The 20249-nt window shown below is 41.0% G+C and overlaps 1 protein-coding gene across 1 annotated transcript in view; it reads right to left on the reverse strand.

Annotated features, from left to right (window-relative positions):
- megf10 (multiple EGF-like-domains 10) overlaps positions 1–20249 on the reverse strand; it is a 174420-nt gene that overhangs the window by 126927 nt on the left and 27244 nt on the right. Inside the window, exons 2-4 of the mRNA XM_063049090.1 lie at positions 6224–6353; positions 4522–4623; positions 2451–2551 (exon numbers count right to left, since the gene is read on the reverse strand). Coding sequence (XP_062905160.1) covers positions 2451–2551; positions 4522–4623; positions 6224–6336 — 316 coding nt within the window. The 5' untranslated portion in view covers positions 6337–6353. The remainder of the gene's footprint in view (positions 1–2450; positions 2552–4521; positions 4624–6223; positions 6354–20249) is intronic.

The following is a 20249-nucleotide window of genomic DNA, read 5'->3' on the forward strand; positions in this document are numbered from 1 at the left end:
GTAGCATGGTGACATATGCAATTAATGTATTTTTGTATATAACCTGTAATTAATTATTTAAGCCAACTTAATCAAACAGCATTTACACACACAATTACTCAAATAGTATTGAAACATTAAATACAGAACAATAGGAAAGTGCAAAACTCAGAAGGCAGGGAAGTCCATCACCCAGAATAAATAGTGTGATGTGGAGAGAATAGCCTTTTCACTGATTATAAGAAAATTAATCGTCCCTGATTACAAAAACAAAACTAATCATCAATACTTTTAATAATTTAAAAATGACAGAGTTGCCTTTCCAGTCTGCCTCCCCCTGCACCTACCCCCGCCCCGCCATACACAGGATCCAAAGTTCTTCAAGAATGCTGAAGCACTTTTGAAACAAAATCTTGCATTACAAGGCACAGAAGGCTACGGACTCAACACAGACAAATGGGATTAGTTTGCAGGGATGCAATGTCAAGATAAACATTATAGGATGAAGGGCCAATTTCTGTGTCATACAACTCTTACGACAAGTGGAAAACACAGCATTCATTTTGTGCATAAGACCATAAGTTTACAGGAACAGAATTAGCCCCTTCAGCTCATTGAGTCTGCTTTGCCAATCAATCACTCATTATTTTTCCAACCTCATTCTCCTGCCTTCTGCTCATAACCCTTACCTATCAATGTCTGCCTTAAATCCACCAATAACTTGACACCACAGCGGGCTGTGACAATGAATTCCACAGATTCACCACCCTCTGACTGAAGAACTCAGATAATAATAATAATCATTCTTGTAGAATCAGTTGTGATGCCCCATTTGAAAGACGGCACCTCTGCACAGTGAAACATTTCCTGAGATTTTGTGCTCAATTTTCACATACTACTGGCTGAAGTGAGATTGCTTCCTGGAAAGGTGAAATATTTTGATATGGATATTAAAGTATAACTCAACCAATTTTTCAGCATTAAACTAGTGAGAATTGTATTCTGTGACTACTAGCAATGAACATCCTCTGGCTTCAATAAACATTCAGAGTTTTCTGCTCAGATATGATCCCATCAAAATAAATCTGAAGCAGACTGTGCTTCACTTGGACTTCATGATCAGAATTTTGTATTCCCACAATTCCTAATAAAGGGTGGCAATTTCAAATCACACAATTCATGTCAGGTCAAGAGTAATTCTATTCCATAAGATCTATTGCCCTGTCATTCCCATGAACTCACTCCAGATTCTACCGACATTGGCCCAATATCCCACCAACCTGCAATCTTTGACGTGTGGGAAGAAATCAGAGCACTTCGGAGAAAACTCCTATGATTACAGGGAGAATGCACATAACACGATAGCATAATGGTTAGTGTGACAGACACTATTAAAGGTTGGGGCACTCCGGAGTTCAATTTTGGCGCCATTTGGTAAGGAGACTCTGTTCATCCTCCCCGTGGAATGCGGGGATTTTCTCCAGGTCCTCCGGTTTCCTCATATAGTCCAACGATGTACCGGATAGGTTAATTAGTCATTGTAAATTTTCCCATGATTAGGTTAAGGTTGTGGGCATGTGGCCAAGTAGTTAAGGCACTGGACTAGCGACCTGAAGGTTGTGAGTTCGAGCTCCAGGCGAGGCAACATGTGTTGTGTCCTTGAGTAAGGCACTTAATCACACCTTGCTCTGCGATGACACTGGTGCCAAGCTGTATGGGTCCTAATGCCCTTCCCTTGGACAACATTGGTGTCGTGGAGAGGGGAGATTTGCAGCATGGGTAACTGCTGGTCTTCCATACAACCTTGCCCAGGCCTACGCCCTGGAGAGTGAAGGCTTTCCAGGCGCAGATCCACGGTCTTGCAAGACTAACGGATGCCTTTAGGTTAAGGTTAAATTGGGTTGATTAGGGGGTTGATGACTCAAAGGGCTGTAAGGGCCTATTCTGCGCTGTAGTGGTAAATAAATAAATCAATAGATAAACAAATAACCCGTACAGATAGTACAGGAGTCAGGTTTGAACTTGACTCACTGGAATGGAGGCAGCAGCTCCACTAACTTTAGCCTTGTGATGCTCTCAGTTCAGAGTAGGTGGTGCAGACAGAGGAGAACATCTGTTTTCATTGTGTTATGGGTCTCACTCTGATCAGCAGGGAGTCACGCTAGCATAATGGCTAGCACAACGCTTTACAGCACCAGTGGTCCAGGTTCAACTCCCACCACTGCCTGTAAGTATGTTCTCCCCGTGACCGAGTGGGTTACCTCCGGTTGCTCCATTTTCCTCCCTCAGTCCAAAGTGCTACTGATTGGTAGGTTAATTGGTCATTGCATCTTGTACCGTGATTAGGCTAGCATTAAACTGGGTGTTTGCTGGATGGCGTGGCTCGAAGGACTTGGAAAGGCCTACTCAGTGCTGTATGTCAATAAAAAAATAATCAATCCAAACAGTTTGCAAATAAATGTGTTACTTACGGACACAGATATCAGAACGTTCATAAAATCCTGGACAGCACTGAGAATGACGGCGGTACATAGTTTTCTCCCCACGTCTGTATGCGGTACGATAGCTTATCCTAAAAGACAAGGACCAAGGTGGGACATTTGACACTAAAATGGACATTTTTTTTTGTCCTGTATATTCTTTCTTGTAAAAATTGTGTATAATTTGCTTTGCTCATGAATGTTGCTTATCTGATGCTTTGTCCCAGGATGCTGATGCAAGTAAATTTCTCATTGCACCTGTGCATCAGGTACTTGTGCATGTGACAATAAATTCAACTTTGACATTGGTCACACCTTGTCTTATTGGTCATGACACAAAATGGAAGGAGGATTAAAATGAGCTTTATGTGACCCAAAAATGTAAATTTATTGGTTGAATTACACTGGATCTAATCCACCCCTCCCATCTTTATTGTAAGAAGCAGACCAGAGCTGTGAGTAGGCCTCAGGACCACCTCCAAACACTCTGGCATCCTTCCCCAGGAGCCAAGGCTGAGAGCAACAACTTGGCTTCTTTCAAAGCTGTTAACATCAAGAAACAGTTAAGATTTCTGGAAGGAATGAAAATAATATGTTTTTAAATTCTTAAAAAAAGTTAATTGAAAAGCTACTTAAAACATCGAAGTGAATAAAAATATAAATAACTTGCCTAATACCATTTAGTTCCCCAAGCCAAGAATCTGCAAGAAAATTAGTGTTCTCAGCCCCATGCTGGGTCCAAATGCCAGCGAATCAGAGAAATGGATTTCCAACCCTGGCATCCTTCAATCAGTTCTGAAAATGACTTTCAGAAACTCTGCAAATCCAGCATTTATCTAAGACTGGCTGAATCATGGCCACTCCCTTCAGAACTGCGGGTCACAGCCTGCATACTGATTTTATTTTAACTTTCAAGATTATATTTAATTCATGAAATTCACAATATAATGTACATTAATTGTTAACGTTCACCATACAAGTCAATTTACTCCATACAGGATCTACATTACATTGGTTTGACATCATAGTCTATGAATGAAAAACTCAAGGATCCTTAGCCCCATGCTCGAATGTCTAGACGTTGCTTTCAGCTGAGAATAACATCAAAAATTAAATTCTCCTAATGCACATTCCCCTTCTACGTTTGCAGTAATTTTAGAGTCAATATGATCAAAGCTCAAATTCATAATTATCATCTCACATATACAGTAGCTATTTAATTCAGGGCAATGAAAATCAGGAGATGTAAACTGGCCATGGAATCAGTGTAGTGTTGGTATACCAAAATGATCACTATCAAGGAGGGTTTACAGAAACCAGAGTTACATTCTCTGCACTTAGAGATGATGAGGCCGTATATTGTATAAAAATAATTAGGTAGAAAGATTGGTCAGGGAGGCTCTGTAACCATTCCAAGTCTGAACATGTCTTTCAGAAATAAAGTCATAAAATGTTTCCTTTCACAGGGAGTAGTGTAGACCTACAACTCCAGATTTTAAAACTGGAAGTATTTTTTGAAAAATTAAGGGCTATGGGAAAAGCAAGTGTGTGGAGTTAGATCACAGATTAGCTTTGACTCCAGAGAATGATACCGGCTCAAGGGGTTGGATGGAGTGAAGAGAAAACAAGGGGTTAGGGCTTGAAGCTTCTCTGAACAAGCCATTGATAACTTGGCTGTCCATTTGACAAGAACAAGAGAAATTATCAGTGTCAATAGTAGCATTTTCCAGTTGAAATTCCTCACCCACTGATAAGTGGACTTGTCTGCTGCCAGATATGCACAACGGAAATTCATGGATGACTTCATAAAGGAATAAATGAGTATTTTTTTAAGTTCAACTGAAACTTTAAGAATTTCAGGTTTATATTGTACATATTCTCTGAGAGTAAATGTAACTATTGAATAAGATATCTGTGAATGAAATTTATTTTCCACTCCTTACATGTAATTACAATATCAAAGGAGCATCTAACAGGTTAAATCTGAGGGAAATTATTAATATTTATGTAATAGAATCTCGTACTTCATTTCTTACATGAAAGGTGGTGAATTATACCTTACCTGTGCCGAGTGCATTTAAACCAGTTCAGAATATCAGTGCAGCTGGTATAGTAAATCTGATCGTATGGGTGGGCATAGGATTCTTGAATAGTCACTGAATAGCTTGGAAAGACAAGAGTGTTATTGCAACATGATGAATTCACAATCATTGACACAATTCTTTGTTCTTCAAATACTTCTCATTAATTTTTCCAATCAATCTTTCTGGTGATTCAATGTGCTCCATCAATCAGAACTAATGTACCATGCGGAGTTTTTCATTCTTTCAGAATGATAATACATGAATGTGTTGCATTTCCCATACACAACAATGAATATGCATTTTTTATGTCCGATGAGCACATTGGTAAGTGCAGCACAGTCCATCCTCATTATTTAGGGGACACAGGCACAGGCTTCTCATTGATAATAAAAAGTGGATAACACTGGGTTTGACCATGATACCAAGGTTTAATTGACATAAAGCTATCAATCTCTCCAATGAATATAATGGCTTCTGCATAAGTTTTAGTTTGTTACAACAAGATGAAACATACAAGCGCTCCTATCCCCAATTCTGACCCATACCAATCCATGTTCCTGATTCCTGGTGCTCTATCACCCAAGTCTGACCATACAAGCAGCCCATGCTCTAGATCCCAACTCCATCTGCAAACCTATCCATGTCCTTAACCCTTGGGTATTCCCAGACCCAACTCCAGCCCCTTTCACAGAACCAGATTCTGACTCCATCCCGGAGCGAATCCATATTTTTGACCATCAGCTTTCTCAAACTTGAACCCAACTGCATGACTTGGCTCAAGCTCTTGCCACAAACCTATCCCCTGACATTCCAGAAATGAACCCAAGTCGGACTGCTCAGTTGGCCCACATTCAGCACCCCAATTCCAGTCGTAAACCTAACTACATTCCCAGTTTCCAGAGATCCCAGACTTAATCACATTTCCATCCACACAGCCACACTCAGCACTCCAACTCTGGCTGCAAGCCTAATGTTTCAGACCCTGCTGCTTCTTATTCCGAGTCCAATGTCAGCCACACACCAATACTACCAGTGATACACTGCCACACTAACTAGTTTCTAAATCAATACACTCGGTGTAGGTGAATGCACACTACTATCGAGAAGCACATGAGCATCAGACAGACGGTAGCACCACCAACTTTAAGCCCTACATTGTGCTGACTTGGAAATATATCATTGTTCTGCGGTTGGTGAACAAAATCCTGTAATTCCCTACCCAGTTGCACTAAGAGCTCCTTCACTACATAGACAGTATGGAACAAAGAGCTGGCTCATCACTACCAACTTGATGGCAATTCGAAATAGTTATTAAATGCTGTCTTTGTCATTATCCCCACAACACAGGAACCATAAACAAAGGTGATTTGCTTCCTATTGGTGTAAATAGACCACTCTTGATCAGAAAGTGTATCTTCAAAAATTGAATATGCTGGGAATTTGAAAAGAAAACACAAAAATACTGGGAATACTCTACAGGTAAAGCAGCTTCAATGGAAATGGAAGTTGGACCAATGTGTCAGGTTGATGACATTTCATGAAAATTCTGATGATATGTTATCAATCCACTGTATTAATATCTGTTTCTCTCCTCACAGATGCAGCCTGACCTGCTAAAAAAAATTATTTTATTACAGGAAGTGAATGAAAACACTCCTTGCTGATGTCAGGCAGGCTCACCTTTCCCAATGGCTGCAGACATTTGGGTCCTCGAGATTCAGCAATACCACGCTGTGCCAGAGACTCCATGACAAAGTGATAATCAGGGAAGCTCGATGTGATGGGCCTCTCATCCTCTCAGAAGCCAGCCCTGTTTATTTTTGAAAAAAAACCAGATCATTAATTGCATCGCGAAAACACCTCAAGATGACAAGTATGGAGAGCAGTAAAAAATCATCGCACAGCAGACACAGAAAAGCCAAAGCTGTAAAACCAATATACAACTCCATCAAGAGTATAGAGAGCCACAGTTCAGATCGGGAAGCAGATACTCTTTGGAACATTTCAAGGTATAAGGCATCATAAAAGCCTTTTCCCATATCTTTCAGCAACAATTCTTTCTCAACTACAAGTAGTTGGGAATGCAAGCTGAGAGCCACTGGCCATCAAATGAATGCTGGGCCAATAAAAAATCTAAAGAACTGCAGATGCTGGAAATCTGAAACAAAAACAGAGAGTGCAGGAAGTACTCACCAGGTCAGGCAGCATCTGTGGAGAGAGATGCAGTGTTAACTTTTCAGTTCTGAGGCCCTTCATCAAAACAGGGACCATTACTCTCCAACTTGATGTACTTCCAAGTACAAATAAATGAAAAGAAATCAGAGGTATACTTGAAAATGAAAACAGATGAACTTGAGTCGATGCACATACGGAAAAGACAAAAGAGGGGAAAATAGCAACCAAAGGGAACATTATCGACATTTTTAAAACCTCTAAGAATAAAATGAGATAATTTTCCCATTCTGCCCCATATAACTTAATTGATCAAACTCACTTGATAGGTTTGCTAATTTAGCACATTCATTACTAGCAAATGTAATACAACCAATATACGAATTCAGGAAGTGGTTTTAAATGTTGAGGAGATGATGAAGCTATCTGAGCAAAGTAATCAGCTGGGTAGCAGGTTCTCATGATTTCTCAATACATTTTGAACCTGCTCACCCTGAACTTGATGCCTGAATTGTTCATTAAGAACAGTGCACTGTATGACTTTATCAATATTGCTTCAGGAAGCCATGGCCGGTCTTGTCCAAACTTTCCATTGAGTTGATATTGATAAGGGAATTCATGTTTGTTTTCCTGTGTCCATTGCATCGCAGAGTCCTGCTGGAAGCAGCAGCTTCACTAACAAAATCCATTCAGCCTTGGTTTAATTTCTTGGCAAGAAACACTTAGGCAATCCCAGTGGTGCAGTGCTAGCTGGAGCGCACCAGAGTGCGTCGGGCACATCTTTAAGAAAAAAGCCGAAATAAACAAGCTAATTAATTAGGCGCCACCCAGGGTGATTTGAGTATCTCAGAAACTTGAGTATGCCATAAACAAAAAAACATCCAGCCAGTGGATTTAACAAGATGTTTTCCCTCACAGAACAGCCACTCGCTGGATTTTTTTTTTGTTTATGGCACCATTTTTTGTAAACTCCAGAGTCTATTATGCATAAAAATCCCAGGAGATCAGCTGTTTCTGAGATACTCAAATCACCCTGGGCAGCACCTAATTAATTAGCTTGTTTATCTTGGCTTTTTCCTTAAAGATGTGTCAGACGCGCTCCGGTGCGTTCCGGCTAGCACTGCACCACTGGGCAATCCCCCAACCAAGTGCCCTCTATCTCCTCAGAATGGCAGTATTCTGGAAGCCAGCCTTGTGCTGTAGAGACACCAACAGCCAGCCTATGATTCGAGAAATACACCCAAATTTTGTTGTAGATTTTTACCTTAATTTTGAGAAATATCTTACAACTACTTGAGATTTTTTTTAACAAAATTACACATTCAATACACCAAAGAAAACATTTTACAAAGCTTTCTTTATTCTGATTTTAAGGTCCAACTTGTGCTTTCAATATGCAAGAATTGGCAGGTTTAACCATAAACCATGAAAGCAATGCTCCTGTGGTTTAGAAGAGTATTAGATGTTATTGCTTTTAGATCTGAGTGTTACAAAACATTCAAAAACCTCTTCCAAATGTTTAAAGTGCTTTAAAAAAAATCTGACAGGATTGCTCTATGGCTAAAAATATTCTTTTGCATGTTGGCCAGAGGATCTTGAGTGATCAAAGGAATTCTCTACTTAATGAATCAATTAGAGAAGCTCTTCCTAAAATTATAACTAAAAATAAATGTTTTATAAATATACTCATTTTCTTTTCACAAGCAAAATTGTTTTAACGGGTTGTCAGATGAACTCCAAATTTTCTCTAGTATTGGGACTACAAAGTTTTTAGTGATATTAGAATGCCACCAAATGCCCACTGAAGTTTTAGCTCAGTAATATTCTTTCCTAGAAGACACAAGAAACTGCAGACACTGGAATATGGAGCAACGTGTTATTTCCTGGAAGAACTCAGCAAGTTGACCACATTTGAGGGAGGAAAGGAATTGTTGACAATTTCAGTCACAATCCTGCATCAGGACTGAGTGAAAAAGGGAGATAGCCAGCATAAAAAGAAGGGAAGTGGTGAGACAGGGGTTCCACGTAAATGGCAGACCAAGCAAGAGTGCAAGAATGATGGGCAGATTATGCCAGGTTAGGGGAGGGGGAATTGGGAGAGAAGAGCAAATTAATGATAGTTGGAGGCAAAGCGAGGGGAAGAAGAGAGGCAGATGGAGGAGGCTGGGGGGGGTAGAGGAATGGAATGTTGGAGATAGCTGCTAGATAGAGATAAGCAGAACACAAAAGGCTACTAGTGCTCGAGTCTGATACGTAAAGGAAGTGCTAATAGAAAGTATAGGAAGAGAGGTGAGGTGCAGGTGGAACCAGAATAAGATAGGGAGGAGGGTGGGGGAGCTTGAAGATTAACTGTGTGTGTAGTTGATGGATGGAACCAGGAGGTAGGGATTTGTGGGATGTAACTGACGGAATGGGCACAGAAGTGGGAGGTGCAGGACAATTGGAAGAATAGTAGGAGGGGGCAGAAGTGGAAAGGAACCCTTGAAGGAAGGATTACCTAAACTCAAGAACTGAAAGTACTCATGCCATTGGGAATAAGTTGTTGCCATATGCCTTTGAGGTGTTGTTGCTCTATTCTTTCTCAGGCTTTTAATATTTAGACCACAAGATATAGAAGCAGAATTAGACCATTCAACCCTTCAAGTCTGCTCGTACATTCCTTCCTGGCTGATTATTATCCCTTTCAACCCCATTCTCATGCCTTCTCCCCATATCCTTTGGTGCTCTAACTAATCAAGAACCTTCAACTTCTGCTTTGAATATACTGAATGACTTAGCATCCGCACCCAACCTTAGTAATGAATTCCACAGATTCATCCACTCGCTGGCTTAAGAAATTCCTCCTCATCGCTGCTCTAAATAGATGTTCCTCTATTCTGAGGCTGTGTCCTCTGGTCCAAAACCCACCCACTATTGGAAACACCCTTTCCATATCCATGTTATCTAGGGTTTTCAATATTCAATTGGTTTCAATGAGATCCTCCCTCATTCTTCTAAACTGCAGCAAGTACAGGCCAAGAGCCATTAAACACTCCTCTTATGTTAATACTTTCATTCCCAGAATCATTCTCGTGAACCTCCTCTGGACACACTCCAATGTCAACACCTGTTTTTAGACAAGGGGCTCAAAACTGCTCACAATACTACAAGTGTGGTCTGATCAATGCCTTATAAAGCCTCAGCATTACATTCTTGCTCTTATTTCCATCTCCAACCCTGTATCCAGTGAGGATGCAAGTGTTCCTCTGAGGCCCTCAGTCGGTCAAGGTCGACCATGGATATTGTGTCCTAGCTCTACAGGATACACAAGCTGCAGCAGTACAATAGGGAGAGCAAGCTGTTGCCCATGAAACAGGCTCCCCCTCTTCATGCAGCTCATGAATCCAAACAAGCAAAAGAAAGCAAAACAGTTTGGCACCCGCACCATCACAGGAGTTGCGAGTCAGTACTGAACTCAATGTAGGACTGCCTTAGGGACTCCAGCTCCAGATATTTCCTTGGAGTTTACTCCCAAAGCCTTCTCCATGAGTGGGTAGAGTCACAACGCAGTGGAGGTTTGAGATCAGAGTTTTCCTTCTCCTAGGTGAGCTGTCAACCACGGCTGATGAGCCCCACCTACCCAAAGCGACTGGTTTTAAGGCACCAGTAATCGGCCTTTTCCTCTTCTCCTGTCAGTAAAAATGGTTCTGCTGTGCTTAGTAGCTAAGTCACTCATGAAAGTCAGGACCTGGACTTGGTTGTCAGAGGCTATTTGAGACGCACACATTGGGAGCATTCAATAGGTAATGGGAGCTTATCCCCACTTCCAACTCTGGCTATGACAACCTTAAGTAACCAGTGTTCCTCCGACTCAGGAGCCCTTGAAATCAGGGCTCTAACATCTCTACATTATTGCTGTACGCCCTTAACGAGGTCCACATTCTGGAAAGCAACAACAACACACTGAAATCGGAAACAAATACAGACGTTTTGCTCCGGTGTGTGTTGAACTGAAGCTGAGGCTGTGGGTCTGCTCCAGGTTTCATGTCTATGGACTCCCTTTCAATCTGAACGCTGTTGCTTGATATTATTGGTTGCACTGTTTGTGTTTCTCTCTCTCTCTCTCTCTCGCTCTCTGTGCTTTGGGTGTTTGTTGGTCTTTTTTTTACTAGGTTCTTCTGGGTTTCTTGTTTTGGGGCTGCCAGGAAGGAGATGAATCTCAGGGTTGTATGATGTATAAATACTTTGACAATAAATGTACTTTGAAAATGATGAGTAGAAGCAGGGCAGGTGTCAACTGTTGAGATAAAAAGGGGTTAATGATCCTACATTACAAGAGTAAATATGAAAGAGGTAAAGGTGCATTTTAAGTTGCAGAGAGGAGGAATGGAGAAGTATTTATTCCAAAAAAAAAACCAGGTTGAAGAGCAACACTCAGAGCATTACTGTGTTAACTGGACATTCTTGGTCTCCACCATGCCAATGAGAGCTGATATAACTGGAGAATGCGTAAATCAGTGTAGCAGAAAGCAAGCCGTGCCAGGAATGTGACATGCGGAACACAGCTGCTGCTGAAAATCTGAAATGAGAGAACAATGGTAATGCTCAACAAACGAGGCCGCATCTGTGGAGAGAGGAAATGCTGACCATACATCAGAACTGGCCAATTCTGGCACAAGCAGGAAAAGCTGGTGATCTGAAATTACTGAACTCATTACTAAGACCCAAGAGCTGCAATTTGTTCAAATGGACAATGAGGTGTTCACATTCAAAAAGGTGTTCACATGTCATGAAATTTGTTGTTTTGCAACAGCAGTACAGTGCAATACATAGATGTTACTGTAAATTACAACATATTTAAAACATGTGAAAAGACGACAAAATAGTGAGATAGTCATGAACTGTTAAGAAATCTGATGGCAGAGGGGAAACACTTATTCTCTCCATGAATGCTGCCTTATCTGCAATGCATTGTCAGTGTTTGGTCTTAATTCCTGAATTCTAGAGTTCCACGCCAAAATATCGCCACTTCTCTCTATTTGTTCAAAGTGATCTTTAATATTAACCAATTGATGATATTCCCAGTTGAATAGATATAGTAAATATCTGAAAGATCAAGGAATTGAGACTTATGGAGAGTTAACAGAAGTGGAATTGAGACCAGTATAGATCACATAAATGGTGGGGGGGGGGGAGGGAGGAGATTGAGGCCTGGGGCCTAGTAACCTGGTCTTGCTTCTGTCTTGTGTTCTTGTTTTAGAGATAAATGTGGGAAGATGTGCCTGGAGGCGGTGGAAGTGAGCGAGGTCCTCAGTGAATACTTTTCTTCGGTATCCACCAATGAGAGGGAACTTGATGACGGTGAGGACAATATGAGTAAGGTTGATGTCCTGGAGCATGTTGATATTAAGGGAGAGGAGGTGTTGGAGTTGTTAAAATACATTGGACGGATAATTTCCTGGGGCCTAACGGAGTATTCCCTAGGCTGCTCCACGAGGCGAGGGAAGAGATTGCTGAGCCTCTGGCTAGGATCTTTATGTTCTTGTTGTCCACGGGAATGGTACCGGAGGACTGGAGGGAGGAGAATGTTGTCCCCTTTTTCAGAAAAGGTAGAAGGGGTAGTCTGGGCAATTATAGACCAGTGAGCCTTACGTCTGTGGTGGGAAAGCTGTTGGAAAAGATTCTTAGAGATAGGATCTGTGGGCATTTAGAGAATCATGGTCTGATCAGGGACATTCAGCATGGCTTTGTGAAGGGCAGATCATGTCTAACAAGCCTGATAGAGTTCTCTGAGGAGGTGACCAGGCATATAGATGAGGGTAGTGCAGTGGGTGTGATCTACATGGATTTTAGTAAGGCATTTGACAATATTCCACATGGTAAGCTTATTCAGAAAGTCAGAAGGCATGGGATCCAGGGAAGTTTGGCCAGGTGGATTCAGAATTGGCTTGCCTGCAGAAAGCAGAGGGTCGTGGTGGAGGGAGTACATTCAGATTGGAGGATTGTGACTAATGGTGTCCCACAAGGATCGGTTCTGGGACCTCTACTTCTCATAATTTTTATTAATGACCTGGATGTGGGGGTAGAAGGGTGGGTTGGCAAGTTTACAGAGGACACAAAGGTTGGTGGTGCTGTGGATAGTGTAGAGGATTGTCAAAGATTGCAGAGAGACACTGATAGGATGCAGAAGTGGGCTGAGAAGTGGCAGATGGAGTTCAACCCGGAGAAGTGTGAGGTGGTACACTTTGGAAGGACAAACTCCAAGGCAGAGTACAAAGTAAATGGCAGGATACTTGGTAGTGTGGAGGAGCAGAGGGATCTGGGGGTACATGTCCACAGATCCCTGAAAGTTGCCTCACAGGTAGATAGGGTAGTTAAGAAAGCTTATGGGGTATTAGCTTTCATAAGTCAAGGGATAGAGTTTAAGAGACGTATGGTAATGATGCAGCTCTATAAAACTCTGGTTAGGCCACACTTGGAGTACTGTGTCCAGTTCTGGTTGCCTCACTATAGGAAGGATGTGGAAGCATTGGAAAGGGTACAGGGGAGATTTACCAGGATGCTGTCTGGTTCAGAGAGTATATTCATTATGATCAGAGATTAAGGGAGCTAGGGCTTTACTCTTTGGAGAGAAGGAGGATGAGAGGAGACATGATAAAGGTATACAAGATATTAAAAGGAATAGATAGAGTGGACAGCCAGTGCCTCTTCCCCAGGGCACCACTGCTCAATACAAGAGGACATGGCTTTAAGGTAAGGGGTGGGAAGTTCAAGGGGGATAATAGAAGAAGGTTTTTTACTCAGAGAGTGGTTGGTGCGTGGAATGCATTGCCTGAGTCAGTGGTGGAGACAGATACACTAGTGAAATTTAAGAGACTACTAGACAGGCATATGGAGGAATTTAACATGGGGGGGTTATATGGGAGGCAGGGTTTAAGGGTCGGCACAACATTGTTGGCCGAAGGGCCTGTACTGTGCTGTACTGTTTTATGTTCTATGTTACTGTATCAAGCTGCTATTACTGAATTGAATGTCCTGTTAAAATATGGCAACTATGTTTTATTGTGTATCTGTCTGTAGTTCAAGTTCAAACCTGGAGGAAAGCACAGGATGAGGAATCAGTACATCCAGAAAAGATGAGTGTTAGAATTGGCAGGTACAGTATAGCGATATGTAACTAAAACAAATTTTCAACCAAAATACAGGCATTGCTATATACTGTATATATTCACTTCTTTTTCATTGCAGTCCATAATACATTATAAATAGATCAAACTGCCAATGGATAAAACTATATAGTTTAATTTTTTTAGTAAATCAGACACACTTGATACATGGGGTCTCGTAAAAATTATGCTGATGAGTTTGTAAAAAATGCTAACTGAGTTAAATATTTACAAATTACAACTTTCCAGGTGAGTTTTTAAAACTCTTTAAATGATCACCTCATACCCTTGAGCAGCATAAGGTGACACAGTGATATGTATGAGTTACACATAAGAAATTGTATACAGTTCCTAAAAGTAGATGCCAGACTAATGTATTTTTGCATCTATAAGATGTGTACTTCCTGCGCATCAATCAAGTATCACTGCTTCAAAGTGTTTGTCTTGTTATTGATGCAAAATATTCTTCATAAAAATGCCAGGATACAGAATGACTCAGAGTTTTCTTTTTTAATTGACTTGGACTCAGTTAACTTCCCTCCAAAGCTATTGCATTAATCTCATTTAACAGCCAGTTACCAGCATCTCGAGCTGCCTACTGAACTATTTCATGTTAAACATAACTTCAGTAGCAGCTAGATACTGTTGTACCATCAAACCAGAATCTGGAGCATACCATGGGAAATAATCTCTTCCAGGTTAAGAGAGAAAATTAGCATGATTGCCCAAAGCAGGGTAAAAGATCATAGAAACTCGAGAGCAATTGTTTGTGGAAATCCTATGATCTTCAACAGTGAGCAATTTCAAGTTTCTGGGTGTCATCATCTGAGCCCAGCCTATCGATGCAGCTACAAAGAAGGCACGAGAGTGGCTATATTTCATTAGGAGTTTGAGGAGATTTGGTATGTCACCAAAGACTCGCAAATTTCTTCAGATGAATCATGGAGAGCATTCTAACTGGCTGCGTCACCATCTGATATCGGCGGCTATTGCACAGGATTGAAATAAGCTGCAGAGAATTGCAAATTTAGTCAGCTCCATCATGGGCACTAGCCTCTGTAGTACCAAGGTCATCCTCAAGGAGTGACGCCTCAAATGAGGGCATCCATCACTGAGGACCCCCATCACCCAGGACATGTCTTCTTCTCATTGGTACCTGAAGATTCACACACAATAATTCAGGAACAGCTTCTTCCCCTCCACAATCAGATTTCTGAATGGACTTTGAACCCATGGACACTAACTACCTTACTACTTTTTTTGTATTGTTACTTTTGCACTAGTTATTTAATTTAAATATTTTATATATAAATAAATATAATTTAAAACTGTTAAGGTAAACAAGAAACTTGACATAGTAATTTAATATAGAGATCAATAGGTGTTGCGTATAGTTTCGGCTTTGAAGTTAGTGCGGAGTGGTGGTGCTGAGATTAGCTATGATATGTTTGAATGGTGTAATGTCCACAGGGTTCAAATAGTCTACTCTCCTGTCTATAATTATCCAGTGACCTCAAGTCATAGAAACATAGAAAACCTACAGCACAATACAGGCCCTTTGGCCCACAAAGCTGTGCCGAACATGTACTTACCTTAGAAATTACCTAGGGTTACCTATAGCCCTCTATTTTTCTAAGCTCCATGTACCTGCCCAGAAGTCTCTTAAAAGACCCTATCGTATCTGCCTCCACCACCGTTGCTGGCAGCCCATTCCACGCACTCACCACTTTCTGCGTAAAAAACTTACCCCTGACATCTCCTCTGTATCTACTTCCAAGCACCTTAAAACTGTGCCCTCTCATGCCAGCCATTTTAGCCCTTGGAAAAAGCCTCTGACTATCCACATGATCAATGCCTCTCAACATCTTATACAACTCTATTAGGTCACCTTTCATCCTCCGCCAAGGAGAAAAGGAGAAAAGGCCGAGTTCACTCAACCTATTCTCATAAGGCATGCTCCCCAATCCAGGCAACATCCCTGTAAATCTCCTCTGCACCCTTTCTATAGTTTCCACATCCTTCCTATAGTGAGGTGACCAGAACTGAGCACAGTACTTCAAGTCCCTCCAGATTAAAGTGTAGCTAATTCTTAAAGTGGTTGCTACGATAAGGGATATTGATACACATTATTTAACAAGAATGTACAGTATTGTGGAATGCTCCTCTACTTACTGTAATTTGGTAGAAAAATATTCCTGCTTTGGATAAACATGAGTGAAAAGAATAGAATAATATTTGATGTTGAGCTGATCAGAGGAATGGTAGAGGAGCTCATGTAGATCACGAAGTGCAGCTGGACCAGTTAATGAAAGGCTCGACTTTCTTGCCATCTCTGTGTTTCACAGCCAAGTTGAGACAGTAATTGAGAAAATGCAGCAGCCATTTATACAATGCAAGATTACACAAACAGTAACATGATATTGAGCAGCAAATTAGTTTTAAATGACATTAATCAAGGTTACTGATTTGGATTAACATCTCACTTAAGATACAGTTCCTCTGATAATGCACCACTGCACCAAGATGAATGGCTGGATTCTAATGGTAATATCTCTAGAGTAACCTGAACCTACTGCCCTCTGACCAAAGACTATAAAGTCAGAGCTGAGACAATTAGCCTGACTTTGTGATGTAAGATTCTACCAACTGTTGCATTAATTTAGAAATAGTGACTGCTGCAATGGCTCAGAAAAGGGCTAAAAATTTAATCTGATTCCAGATGTTGAACAAGCTCAATTTTTCTTGAGTCCCTGCAGAACGGTCTTAGCCCAAAATGGCAACTGTACTCTTTTCCATAAGTGTTGCCTGGCCTGCCAGGTTCCTCCAGCATTTTGTGTGTGTTACATTAAATTTTGGTTATTTTCTGTTTTTCACTCCGAATTTCTCATTTGGCTTTTGCTTGGTGCACTGTTCTACTCTGTCTACACCCACAGTTATGTGACCAGGCACAGCCCAAATGCCGTCTTAACTTTGTCGATAACACAACTATTGTTGGCAAAGTTTCAAATAGTGATGAGGTGGCATACAGGAGCGAGATAGATCAGTTGGTTGAGAGGTGTCGCAATAACAACCTTGCATTCAATGTCAGTAAGACCAAGGAGTTGATTTTGGACTTCAGGAAGGGGAAGTCAAGGGAACACACACCAAGGGATTAACAGTGGAAAGGGTGAGCAGTTTCAAGTTCCTGGGTGTCAATATCTCTAGAGATCTACACTAGGCCCGACATATTAATGAAATTATAAAGAAGGCATGACAGTGGCTATATTTCATTAGGAGGTTGAGGAGACTTGTTATATCTCCAAAGACTCTCTCAAGTTTCTACAGATGTACAGTGGAGATAATTCTAACCGGTTGCATCACCGTCAGGCTTGGAGAGGCCATTGGAAAAAGCTGCAGAAAGTTGCAAACTCAGCCAGCTCCATCATGGGCACCAGCTTCCGGAGCATCCTGGACACCTTCGGAAGGCGATGCCTCAGAAAGACGATATTCATCATTAAGAACCCCCATCACCCAGGACATGCCTTCTTCTCACTGCTACCATCGAGAAGGTACAGGAGCATGAACACATACATTCAACAATTCAGGAGCAGCTTCTTCCCCTCCGCCGTCAGATTTCGAAATGGACAATGAACTACCTCACCATTTTTTTTGCTCTTTTTGCATTACTTAACTTTTTTAATATATACTGCACTTCTTATTGTAATTTATAGGTTTTCACAATGTATGCCAGCGATATTAAACCTGATTCTGGTTCTGTTTTGCAGTATTGTAATCTGTTTTTATTAACATATCCTACAATATTCAACAATATACTCCAACAATGACTCACTGCCCATCTTGGGAAGATTGGAACTCCTTATAAAGTCTAAAATAATCAGCTAGCAAAAAACTGATCGATTAAAAAATCTGATTGAGTTTCTGTAGGAAGGTGTTCCATCTTTTATCATCCATTGAGTAAAGTATTTCTCAACTTCTGAATTGTCCCTATCTACTTTAAGGTCATACCCCCTGTCCTACACAAGGAAATATTTTCCATCTGCTTTCTCAATTTCATTCAACGTCCTTACAAAAAAGGTATGAAATTATGCCTTAAATGCTTCATATCCAGAGAAAATGCCTACACTTGGAGCTGCAGTAACATTAGGGCCACATGTTCCAAACAATTGCTGTTCAACTGTTTGGTACAACGATTTTTTTTTTCACGACAGCGTTTTTAAATTGACAGTCTTCAATCCCACATAAGCAACATCTTTTACTGAGATTTTCAGGGGTCCTCAAACTATACAGAATTCCATTCTCCAGAGTTGCCCATAAACTGGGTTTCCTTTTAAGTCGGAAACGAACAACCTCCCCCCGCCCCGCCCCCCCCCCAAGATCATTAAGTGAAATGTTTCACCTTGATATTTCTTAACAACCGATTTGCAAAAGGTAGATTGTGGAATTTCACTGGTTCCAGTTCTGGTCGTTGACTTTAGTTACTACTTTTAGCCGATTTTTGAATCAGGGCAGCCTGCAGATAATGAACACTGAGCTAAAATGAACTGAAATATGCCTTTTGGTTTTGAGCGTTATACTTGTTTCTTGTTGCTGTTTGCACAAAATTTTTCTGCACATGGGGAGAGGGTGGTTTGCTGTTTGATGTTTTTCTTTGAACTGGTTGGTTGCATGGTTCTTCTTTATGTTGTGAAAGTCTGTGAGGAAGATAACTTCCAGGACTGGACACTCTATACATACTTCGATAATCAGTGTGCTTTGACTTTGATAGTAAACCTGATTCTGATTCCAGATTGTCATTATAGGTGGTGGGAGCGAATGATAACAACTGTTTGTCTGAAGCAGCCCAGGTAGTGACAGGATAGGGATGGGATTGAACAACAAAAAGCAATTGTCAGTTTAGTAAAATAAACCATGTGCTAACAAAAGTAGATTTGGTTCATGCTTGATATTACAAGAAGGAGACTTTAGAAAAGGCATCCGCTGTTTCAATGGGTGATCTGTCTTGTATATCCCAATGAAGAGATCCAAGTAATGCACCTGAGATTATCGTTTGGGAGAATTTGTGTAAAGTCAGATTTTTATGTCTGGTCTTCTGTAACCCCAGGAACTCTCTGTGCACCTATTATGTAACAAATTGCTGCTTTAAGTCTGCAGAACTTGCTCTTATTAGAGTTGCTCTCATCTGTCAGTCTCTCCCTTAACAAGTAGAAAAGGCCGATTAAGCCGATTAATACAATTTAAAGAACTGCTTCCAAACCCACCCCGCCCCCACTCCACCATTTTAAAATTTATTTTTGGATGATTCCATACCAACTTTGAGGAAAGCTCTGGAACAGTTAACTGCTGAAGGCATATTCTCAGAATATTCTGAAGCATGATCTCCTTGTGCAGTACAAGGTCCTGAGGTGTAAAGGGATAAATACTGGTAGTTTGTTTTCCACAGCTGGGCATCTAGAACTGGAGACTAGAGTCTCATGATAAGTAGCTGGCTTTTAGGAAAGAGAAAGAGGCTGTGAAACCTTTGAATTCTCAACCTCAGAGGAATGTGTGTACTTAGTCATAGCTGAGATTTTTGAGCATTAAAAATGAGAGGAAATGGGGGTCAGGTAAGTAAGTAGATGAGTTTAAAGGTCACCCATGATCTTGTTGAATGGCAAGCAAGCTGAAGGGGTAGTAAGGTCCAATGCTGTTTTACCAATTTAGACACTGGAAAAAGTTTGCTCAGAAGCACTTTTCAATTGACTTAAAGCAAGTATACTGGGAAGGTTGACCCAATTTATGAACGTTACACAAATGGTGTATGTGGAACAAAACTTTGAGAGCCTGTTACCAAATAGAACTTGATATTTCATCTAGATTGCGTAACTATGGTAATATGAGAATGGAAAGCATGCATTCATCAGTAGGCGCAGTACATAAGCAGCCAATGGGAAGTGAAATGGGGGAGCCTCGCTGAGATAGTCCGGAGACATCTGACTGGAGATAGATGGAGACAGACTCCCAGGTTCAAGTAAAGGGTCGGCTAAACTATGCAAATAAAGATGAAGCAGAACTAATCTCTCAAAGCACATAAACCGGCCCTTCTAAGATTTGAGCTGCACCACTGTTCCTTTAAAGGCTGAGAGAAGCTCCAGCTGAAAACTTGATTGAGCAGAAATTATCTCAGGTCACAAACACTTAATATAGGTGGGTATGTATTCATTATTGACATTCATCTGCCTTGAAACATTTTGCATCTGGCAACCACATTTTCCCCCTGTTGTGTTTTATGCCAACAAAAATAAAGGAAGGGACGAATATAAAACCTTCCTTAATCATAGCCATGGTAAGTACAAGTATAAACAGAGTTTAGCCAAATACTCTACACATCCTTCAAGGAGCCAACTTCAGAC

This window comes from Mobula hypostoma, chromosome 5 (assembly GCF_963921235.1).
Source record: "Mobula hypostoma chromosome 5, sMobHyp1.1, whole genome shotgun sequence".
Lineage (NCBI taxonomy): Eukaryota > Metazoa > Chordata > Chondrichthyes > Myliobatiformes > Myliobatidae > Mobula > Mobula hypostoma.